This window comes from Nicotiana attenuata, chromosome 10, assembly GCF_001879085.1.
Source record: "Nicotiana attenuata strain UT chromosome 10, NIATTr2, whole genome shotgun sequence".
NCBI classification, from domain to species: Eukaryota; Viridiplantae; Streptophyta; class Magnoliopsida; order Solanales; family Solanaceae; genus Nicotiana; species Nicotiana attenuata.
The window spans coordinates 18,814,908-18,826,025 of record NC_031998.1 but is presented as its reverse complement, the minus strand read 5'-3'; the positions used below and the strand labels follow the sequence as shown (position 1 = coordinate 18,826,025).

The window sequence follows — 11,118 nt, the reverse complement described above, 5'->3', positions numbered from 1 at the left end:
TTTGAAATGTCAAATATTTCATCCGAGCTGGACTTCCACGTAAACATAAACATAATTTTTTTAATGTGTCAAATTTGAGCTGGAGCTCTGTTTGTTTTTAGGGGTATAAGTGGTCCAGTAATTTAACGGTAAGGATATATTTGGTACCAAAATTAAATGGAGAGCATATTTGCTCTATAATCAATAGTTTAAGGACAATTTTGAACCTTTTCCATTATTACAACGAGTGCCTAGAGACTAGACTCTGACTAAAGTGCTAATGCAAAACGTGGGCTACTTTTTAAATATAGCTACTTCAAATTCTTCTAACTACTGCCAATAACATTCCACTCCCCCATAAGCATCTTGCGCTGGAGGTTGAGAATTTGATTAAGTCTGTGACAATCACTTTGAACCAAACGATATTGCTCCATGAAGATGCATAGGACCCAGAGAAGCCCTAGCTTAAAATCACAAAGAAACGAAGTAACACAATCATGTCGTTGGCTACATCTATTAAACGTCCTAAAAACTTGCTAATTGCTCTTAACGCAGACCAGGTATACAAGCCTGACCTAATGGTGGCAAAATGGATAACAAAAACAGTTATCCATCCATATTATCCACTAAAAAATATGTTGGATAATGAACTTTTTTAAAATGGGTTAAAATGGATAACCAATATATTTAACTTTTATATTTGTAAAGACTCAAATTAGAGGTCCCTCAAGTTTGGGACTAAGAATTCTCCAAAAAGTGATCATATTCAAGAAGCCATGAATAATATGGATAACCATATTATTTGCCGGTTAATCCATTTTCTATTTCTATTAAATATGGACCAGGTTGAATATTTTATCCGTTTTTACATTATCCATTTTGCACCCGTCCATATATCCGACCCAATTGCCCGTTTGCTACCCCCTAGTCTGACCAAATCACATCTGCCATAAAAGAATGTTTAAAGCTGGCAAAAAAATTGCTTTTAAATCTCCTGTGAAGATTAGTCAATAACCCAAGAGGTATAAGAATATTGGGATTGACCACTGGATAGTAGCTACAATTTCAAATAAAAAATAAGCCACTAATTCCGTAGTCAGAGACATCGGCTAGAGCTTATAGCAATGGATCTATCTGGAACTAGAGTCATTTTCACAACAACAAAAAAAAAAAACCACTATGAAATTGAAAAGAACATTAGAGGCGGCAGCTCTCTTCCTGTCTTCCATCCTAAAGATCTTTAAGCAATAAGTGGGGACCAGTTCAATTTTTTTGTACAACAACGTTTCCAGTCCGCCCCATCACATCTTTCACGAAAAAACTACAAGGATGGCTTCTATGCTACATGCCCCTATCGAGAAAAAGATCTCCCAGACTGGGTGGGGCCGTGGGGGAGGGACGGGTAATGGCTCTGTCTTCCTCTTTTCTTATTCAAAATCCTTCTGCCTTTTAAAGAAGATAAAGAAGTGACTAATAGTAGAAATGGCATTTCCACAATAAATGCAAATCCCAATAGATGTGAACTAATGCAAATGCCACCACATGAAAATTTGATCCAGATGAATAGCGACAGAATCAGATAATAAATTTAGCTGACAGCAGTGCCCTAATTCCATGCAAGTGTAAGTTTTGTTGTATCCCCGAGTTTAATAACATGGAAGTGAAGAACAGAGATGTCCATTAACTTTATACTCACTCTCAGCTTCATAAAAGTGCAAAACAAACCTTCCAAACCACGCAAAACCTCCACCTCCTCAGCACCCCCCTCCCCCTACCACCACACAGGAGAGAGAGAGAGAGAGAGAGAGAATCAGGATCAGTAACCTATTCATTACAAGATATTTTACAATATTCACATATGAATGTAACATTACAGAAAATCGGGAGCAGACCTTTCGTACTCTTCTCTCCAGTGTAATGTTGATTTGACACTGACATATCTGTTACTGGCTATAATTCCTTTTACTTTGGAAAAAGTTATATCAACCTGAAAGTAAGCTAAATATATCAGTACTTCCGCTTCAAAAATGTCTCCGCATGCGTTTCAGACATGTATCATTCAGGATAGCATGACTTGTTTCACGTTAGTGGTTGGAGTTCTTGTTCGCGCACGACGGTCTCAACACGTTCATATGGAAGAGGCGATCCTTGCCTCCGCCTCCATATCAACAATCCTAACAAAGCTGATAATCCAAGTATCAACACAACTGAAAATGCTATGACAACGATCAAGTAACTTTGCTGCCATCCAGTCCTATATCATTGCAACAAAACAACGGTAAAGAAGACCTTATATCACATGAATCAATCTTTAAAGTGGAATGAGTTGTGGGCACAGGATAGCAAAGATTTGACCCTTCTAGGCTTCTAGCGCTATCTTTCTTTCAGTCAAAATAACAAGCAATTGTGAGCACCTGTGCTAAATGATTTCCCCTTTTTATCAAAGAATAAAATAAGTTGCAGTTTATGTAAGAGATGCTTTAAAGAACAAAAGGGTGCATGTCAAGTTCCCATATAGGAATACCACAGATGAGGAAAGAAGTGACACTGAAATCTTAGCCATAGCTTATTTACTATCTTCTACTTAGCCTTTATTATTCTGTCAACATGATGCTGATGTTCCATTGCAGCACCGTGGGGGACAGTAAGACCTCATTTGTTTGCACTTAATGGAGGTCTGAATCTTAGTAATTCAGATCTCAGTCATTAAGTACATTTATTTTTTAGATATGAATTTTAATTATTAAGATCTTAACCATTAAATCTGTTTTTTAAATTTTACAACCACTTAATGGGTCTGAATAGATCTTAGTGATTAAGATCTATAACATAGTCTTAATATCATTAAGATGTTACACATTCAAGAATTTATGTAAAAAAATGACATTTCACCATAACTCCTTCACTTTCGCCACTAACCACCACCCCCAGCCACATCCACCATCGCTGTCAAGCATGAATGTTAGTTGTCACCACCACTAGCCATCATTTACAACTATCACCACCAATCACTATTATCACAACAACCATCGATCACCACTGTCATCCACCTACTATATATCACCCATCGCAGTTATCAGTCACCACCACCATCAATCACCACTGTTAACTACTTCTATTATCCACCATCTACTACCCATAATCACTACCATCAACCAACACCAACACCAGCTACTACCCAGTCGGCACCCACAACCACAACCTTTAGCCATCACCACCACCAACCACCATATAATTTTTAAAATATTTTACTAATAAACTACTAAATTAATTAGTATTATTGGATTGAATTTATATTTATTAATATTTAAATAAAAAAAAAAATTTATACATTCAGATGTATAGAGAAAACAAACAGTCATAATTATTCAGTATTCAGATCTTAATATAACATCTTAATATTCATATGTGAATTCAGATTCAGGAGTTTTAATCTTATTACACATTAATATTCAGAAGTGTATTCAGATTCAGACGTCTTAATCCTAATAAAAACAAATGAGGCCTAAAAATACTAGACGGATGTTCTGTCAATTAATTACACGAATTCATGTCCTTCCAGGTACTACAGATAAAGAGATAAAGACAACTTGCTGAAGAACTCCAGTACCTGCTCAACACATAGGAAACTCTAGTTCTCGTCAACATACTGGAGACAAATAGAAGGTCAAGTAGCCAAGCAGCGAAGAATATGTCTTCTCCGCATTAACAGAAATCTTTAAAATAGCAATGCACAGTAGTTAACATGTACTCATTTTATGAGATGAGTATTTATCAATACAAAATGAAGAAATGGACAATAAAGTGACATCAAATACAAGAAAAAAGAAAAAGAGAGGGAACTCCAAACAACAAGTCATGCCCTCAACATGTACTTTTTCAAATCGAATTTGGTGACTTCTCCGGATTAACAGAAATCTTTAGAATAGCAACTCAAGCAACAGTTAGCATGAAGAATTGGACAAGAAAGTGACATCACAAAAAAAAAAAAAAGAGAGAGAGAGAGAGAGAACTCCAAACAACAAGTCATGCCCTCAACATGTACTTTTTCAAATCGAATTTGGTGGCTTTCGTTGCAGTGTTTTCCAATTGGAAAGCGCAAAAAAAAAAAAAAACAAGGTACATGGGAATGAAGCAAAAAACGAGAAGTGAAGAGCGTGCTTCTTCGAAATGAAAACCCAACTTACGAAAATTAAGAAAATACCAAATTAATATGAATTTGGTACTACAAGAATCATATTGCAATTAATCTGATTTCAACATCTAATAAAATAGTGACATTAATCCAACACCATAAAGTTGAGATTTAAGAACCAAACACTTCATGTTTGGATCAAACCAGCCTCATTGTTTGAAGCGCACTTCTCTGAAGCGCATGGCTTCACCCCTGAAGCGATAACTTGTTGCTTCACAAAACTTTATCGCTTTAAGCAACAAAGCGATGGCTTCTACTAACATTGTTTCTTGTTTTCTTCAAGTTCCAATTTTTTGTTATTTATCCTTGAAATATGCTTCTTTTTTTTAAGATTTTTTTTGGGTTTTCTTTAATTTTGTGCTGTTATGTGGTACTTTCTGCTCTCAATGCATGTTTCTTCACGTTAATTTTTTTTATTTTTGGTTCAATTTTATGTTCAGATCACTGTTATAAAAAGCGTGCGCTTCTCACTTAAAGCGCAGAAGCGACGCGAGGTGACGGCATAGCGTTTTTCTGCCTTCAAAGGCGACTCACATCAAAAAGCGCTCGCTTTACCCTAAAAAGCGAGAAGCGAGGCGATGGAAAAAGCGCAAAAAAGCGCGCTTAAGCGAGGGTAAGGCATCTGCTAGGGTTTTAAAAAAAAACTTCGCAAATACACTTACGCAAACACTCTGCTGCAAGCGACGACGGGTAAGTTTCTTCTCTTCTTCTCTTCTCTTCCTCTTCTGATTTTCTTCAGTTCACTGTTCGAGTTCGACTGCTTTTTCTCTTCTTCTTTCTATTTTTTTCAATTTTTATTGCTTTGTTCTTCTGCCCTAATTTATGCTCTGTTCTTCTGCCCTTATTTTGTGCTCTGTTCTTCTGTTCGACTACACTATTTTTTCAGTTTTTATTGCTCTGTTTTTGTTCTTTCCCTGTTTCTGGTTCGACTCTTAACTGTTTTGTTGGTTTTTTTTTTTTTTTTTTTTGGTTGTTGATTGTAGTAAATTCAATCTTATTATTCAATGGCATCAAACCAAAAAAGAGATCCAGCTTGGGCGTATCTAGTTTTAGTATCTATTATTTACTTCTTGATTTAAGAATTGAAACATTTGCTTAATATGTTATTTTTATTGAGTTCTTGGCCATTTATCTATGCCTATTTAATTTTTTTTATTTATGTGTTAAATTGCGCTTCACATGAAAAAAGCGCACGCTTCGCTTCGCGCTTCTCGCTTCGGTGAAGCGAGGCCTCCTTGCTTTTTTCCGCTTCTCGCTCTCCAAAACACTGGTTCAGATATAGGTTTTGCATTTTTTGAGAAGAAAAAGAAAATGCAAAACCTATTTCTGAACATAAAATTGACAAAAAAAAACAATAGGTTTTGCATTGAAAGTGTTAATATTCAGAAAAATGTTTCGTGGGTTTTGCTAATTTTGTGTGATTATGTGGCACTTTGTGTACTTGATGTTTTCTTCAATTTCCAATTCATTTGTTAATTTCTGTTACTTTGTCCGTTTAGCCTCGATTTTTTGCTTCTTATCAGAAAAGGTTGTGGAGTTTGGTTACTTTTGTGTGGTTTTATGGTATGTTTCATTTTTTTGTGTCTCGTGGCACTTTAATTTTTCTTAAGTTCTAATAAGGTGTAAATTCACAGGGTAATAAAACTGGAGATACGTCCCGTCCACTCTATATTTCTTACAAAATTTCAAAATTATAATTTAGGTCTTCTTCCAATCTAAACACGTTATGCATGTCGCAATGACTTAATTTAGTTGAAATCCAAAGATAACTTAAATTTGGTTGGCCTTCATCAGGAACATGGACATATCTTTTCATTTATCGAAGCCCAGTATTCATTATTTGATTGATAATTATTTGCTTTGACTCTTAATCTTAATTAAGAAGGTGGCATTCACGCTTTTTTAAAGCTGAAATTTAAACATAATATGTGGATAACTCAATAAGGTATCCAAGGACTTCTGAGTAGTATAATTTTATGTTTTACTAGGTTAGCTAGATAACATCTACAATCATTATTGTTTTATTTTAAACTAAATTATATTGCGGATCAGCGGACTCATGTCGCCCATACTCCAAGGGAGTGGCCTCATGTCGATTAGGCTCCGGGTGCTATGCCAGTGCAGCCCGTGAATGTGGATCGGTCTGAGCTCATTCCAGTGGCGTCACAGGAGGATCACAGGAGGATCAGAAGAGGTTAGAGAGGTTCAAGAAATATTTTCCTCCTACTTTCAGTGGCGCAGCTTCTGACGATGCACAGGGTTTTCTAGACCAGTGTCACCGTATCCTGCGCACTATTGGCATTTTGGAGTTGAGCGGGGTCGACCTTACCACTTTCCAGATGATAGGGCTTGCATATAGATGGTGGCCGGCTTATCAGAAGCGTAGGCCACCTGGCGCAGCGCCACTTCGGCTCAGTTCACTGATCTGTTTTTGAGGTAGTGAAGAAGAAAGAAAGAAACGAACCCTTTGACCAAGCAACAAAATAAGTATGAAATATTTGCCCTAAGAAGTAGCGACCATTTCATTTTATCCAAGTTTAAAAGCCGACTTAAAAAATAAAAATAAAAAGAAGCGAACGCTTTTATCGCTACACGTTTTAATTGATTCACGCTGCTTGGATAGAAACAGTCGCTTCTTCCACCGTGCTTCGCCTTAGCCCTTTGAAGCGCCCAACCCCCTCCTCCCTTCACGCTTAAAGTGATGAAGCCAGCGCTTTCCCCAACACTGACTTCAAGTGTATAGAAAGATTTTTGAGATTGTCCCTGAAGGCTCCTGCTTCACCATCAGCTTCATTATCAGTGTTGGAGTGCACATGGTCGCTAGGATGAAGTGGTGTAGTGTAATTGTTGGGAAGTTGTTGCGAGACCACAACTTGATTGATGGTGATTGCGGACGAAGCATTAGAGACTTGCTTATTTAGAGCAAGAACAGGCTTATATCCTCTAGCTTTCCATACTTAAAGAGGCGGGCTTTTTGGGCCTTTTGTTCTTTCTGCAAGCCTTCCGAGTTGGGCCTTCAGTATAATAGGCATTATCTGCAATAAGGTCCAATAAGATGTGGCCCTTATAACTCCCATTAAGCGAAGCAGGTCAGGTGTGTATCATTTTGGGTGTGGACTCTGCAAAATTTGAAATTAAAGGTAGACCTGGCCTATCCTCCCACTACAACGATTGGACGTTGCTTGTGTTGATTACCCCGATGGACTCTCGCCCTTGTACTAGCCAACAAAATCTTTTTCCATTTCTCCTACAGCGACTGTCGAAGCTTCAATTGGTTTCGGCATGGCAATGACATCTTTTATTATTGAGATTTCATACTTCCAATGTTCTACTTCAAGCTCAAACCTTTTTGGGCATTTGGTATCCGATCTGCTAATACAAATTCTTGCAAAAAGAAAATGGCTCTAGTATTCCCCATATACATCTATTCCTACGAATCCACCATGATGGTCGTTGAAATCATGCATGTGCCAAAAGCTTTGATAGTAAGTTTAGTGACTGTCACCTAAGACCACCGCTCTAATACTAGTCGCCCACCATTCCAGAACCAGTTTCCTACATTGACCCTAACAGCTTCTTGTCTCGATGCTAGTTCGAACAAGCATGGTGTGAGAGAAGGATTGACATTCACTCCAGCACAAATCTTCCGCCTCTCTTCCACTCGTTCAAAAAAACATTTTTGTATCAGTTGGGTATGGGGTACGGTTGAACGGATCACCAAATATACCAACTAGACATCTCGAGAGGAACTGTTGAACACCGTTGTCGGTCCGTGAGCTGACGTTCAACACATTATCAACTATCGAAGTTGGGTGATCCACCATCTCCGTCCAGTGAGAAATCATAGCTGTATCAGCATATAATCTCGTCTATGTGATATTGGTCCTTTTGAATCATAGCCGTATCAGCATATAATCTCGTCTATGTGATATTGGTCCTTTTGAATCATAGCCGCATCAGCATATAATCTCGTCTATGTGATATTGGTCATTTTGAATCAGCTTGTAGTAAGTTTGTCAAGAAAATGTAAAACTTGCAGCTACATCTCTCAATCCCCAGTTGTAATCTGGCTCCGGGATGATAACTTTGGATTCCTATCTCCCAGTCAGGCTTCAATTCGAGTGAATCGACCATAAATGTTATAGTTTAGACAGACTGTTTATACATATGTTTGCATCTTCCTCCCCCATCGTTTATAAAAGTCTATGTTCCTTTTGATGCTTGTTTGAGAGCATCACAGACCCACCGGAGGTTTTCCTCGTCTATCTTGAATTTGCAGGAAAACCTTCTACTTCTTTCAATTAAAAGAAACCACCTATCACCGGAGTCAACTAATTTGAAAGAGTTTTCACCTGAGAGGGAGATCTTGTCTTCTATGAGAACCAAAGTACGCTTGATAAGTTATCGGAAAAAATTCTCCCCGCCACATGTTTTGAAGAGAGAGAAATTCCGGGATCCTATCCCAAGTCGGAGAGAATTCCCAACACGTGGTTTCTTTTACATATTAAAAAGTTGCTCAAACAATAAAATGATCGTATGAGCATTACTATATTCTACCTATTTTAGAAGCATTCAGAGTGAGGTCATAAACATACAAATGAAAATATTTGATGGGCTTATGGAACAGCTTCCAATCTGCTCAAGCAAACTGCCAACCTCAACATGCCTCTCATCCCAGCCCAAATGATGGGGCCGCTTATCTTTCCTACTCTTTCTTATTCGTCATGGATAACAAAAGATAGGAATTTAGATATGACCAATAGATACCTAAGCTTCTGAGCACGCAAAACTAGTTAGAACCAACAATTTTAAGAAATTGTACTATCTGACAAGGAGATTTCACCGGTTACTCTCTATTACTCTCTGTGTCCTGGAGAAGGAGACAACACTAACTAGGAAAAGGGATGTTGAAGTAATGAAAGACCAGCAAGGATGAGGATAAGTATTGAAATTAATCAAAATATAAGAATGGAGACTGCTAGTATACCTTTTTGGCAGGTGTTCAATGCCCCATTCAAATATTCTGTAACTGCCAAATGTATCAGGGAGACGAACACGAGTTTCAGCCAACCGATGTATTATTTCCTGCAAACAGATATGATGAATAAACAAAACTTGTTCATGTCAAGCAATAATCTGCAAAGATTGTGGAAGTCAGAATCACCGTTGCAGCAGCATTTGACATATAATTTGCAGATCCTGCTGGAAAGATAGCCCATTTAACAAGGGAATCATTTCCTTTCGTTGAGAAGTTCATTAAGTGAACCTGCAAGGTATCTCACAATATGTAGAGCAGCATCACATAGGATAAGTTAAAACACAAGAGCAGTTAAGTAACATGAACAAAACTGAAGCGTTCAGCTTAAGATGAGATATAATCAGACAAATTTGGGTTTGGCCAAAATTATCGTTCTAAAACCAAAGTACCTGTGAGATGTTAACGTCCAACTCTTGGGCAATGAGATGGGTAAGCTCTGTAATGCGAGGCTTCAAGTCCGAGTAATTCACACTCAATGACATATAAAATGTAATGAATCCAACTTTAATTTCCCCTGCAAATTGAGATATATGATGAATACGCAATGGAAACAACAAACTATAATTGCCAATATATAGGCACTAGATGCTTTAACACGAGAGAAAAGCTGTAATTAACAGAGTAAGTGCCTAATTTTCAAAACTATCATGTCATTTCATAAACTTCACATTACAAAAGAAGTCAAAAGAGACACCTGTCTCATAAATAATCAAGAATTTGATCAAGATCCTAGTGCAGATATCACCTAGTGAAGGGAATTCGTCAATATCAGCTAGTCCAGGAATTTAAATGGTTGGCAAAAAGGTTGATACATGTCCGATTGGTGGCAATTGATATTCCTTGAAATCGTTAGTCCCCTCAAGAAGTCCCGCTTTAACCAGAGCTGTTTTCCAGTTCAATAATGTTAACAACGTCATGACATTATAATATTTCTTATGCCTGAAGGTGGTTCTCAGTAAGTTGGATGCTAGATCACAAGACAATTATCTCGGTGAAAGAATATGCAAACTCATGGTCAAATGTCAACATATATGCTGACATTGGTCAACAACAGAAAATTACAGAGCTAACATGTACAACAGCACTAGAGCTACAACCAAAATGTTGTGATTCAAAGTTGATTCAACATTTTCACAAAAAAAACCAGAAACCAAAATGGATTAAAATGGAGGGGAAACGTAATAAGGCTTCAAATGGATTAATTTTTAGAAAAAAAGATCAAGAACTCCCTAGTAGAAAAACAAAAGCTACGATTGACGGGCATCTTAAAGGATGGTTAAAGATGGTAGTATACTATACCAGGTGCATTATACCCAGTAGAAAAACAAAAGCTACGATTGACGGGCATCTTAAAGGATGGTTAAAGATAGTATACTATACCAGGTGCATTATACCCAGGAGATCCACTAGGAACCAGTGTAGGGGCCATACTTCCTGTGGAGTTTGTGTTATCCAAGCCAGAGGGCAATGTTGGAGGTGGAGGAGATGAATTAAGTCTGCCCCATAATTCGGAACAGTTGGTTTTCCAGAAACCGATCGTTTCATGCTCACGATCATAAGTGACAAGTGTGTTGCGGACAATAATCCCTGTGCAGTTAAAGCATGCATGTGACAACACGTACAACCAGGAATAGCTTGGAAAATAGTCCTTCCACAATGCTAACAGATTTTAAAAAAGAAATACCTCCAAGAAGAGTAGTTGCATCCTTCCCATTCTGAAAAATCCCCAGACAATAAGCACCACGCTCCTTTGAATGCTTCATATCACAGAACATCGAGTGACGAAATGGGGGAAATCAGTCAATACAAAAACATTCAAAAGAAAGTGGAATCATTAGAAGACCAAAACCAGAAGAGGTTTGGGGGGGGGGGTAGGGGGGGGTTTATAAATTCATTACGTCAAAGG

General features: G+C 37.7%; 1 protein-coding gene across 2 annotated transcripts in view; it reads right to left on the bottom strand.

The window, feature by feature from the left end:
- LOC109233103 (aspartic proteinase-like protein 2) overlaps window positions 1,660-11,118 on the bottom strand; it is a 14,759-nt gene continuing 5,300 nt past the window's right edge. For both annotated transcript variants that reach the window (XM_019398865.1, XM_019398866.1), the window contains exons 7-12: window positions 10,897-10,969; window positions 10,593-10,799; window positions 9,602-9,726; window positions 9,339-9,440; window positions 9,162-9,259; window positions 1,660-2,233 (exon numbers count right to left, since the gene is read on the bottom strand). In XM_019398865.1, coding sequence (XP_019254410.1) covers window positions 2,059-2,233; window positions 9,162-9,259; window positions 9,339-9,440; window positions 9,602-9,726; window positions 10,593-10,799; window positions 10,897-10,969 — 780 coding nt within the window. In that variant the 3' untranslated portion in view covers window positions 1,660-2,058. The remainder of the gene's footprint in view (window positions 2,234-9,161; window positions 9,260-9,338; window positions 9,441-9,601; window positions 9,727-10,592; window positions 10,800-10,896; window positions 10,970-11,118) is intronic.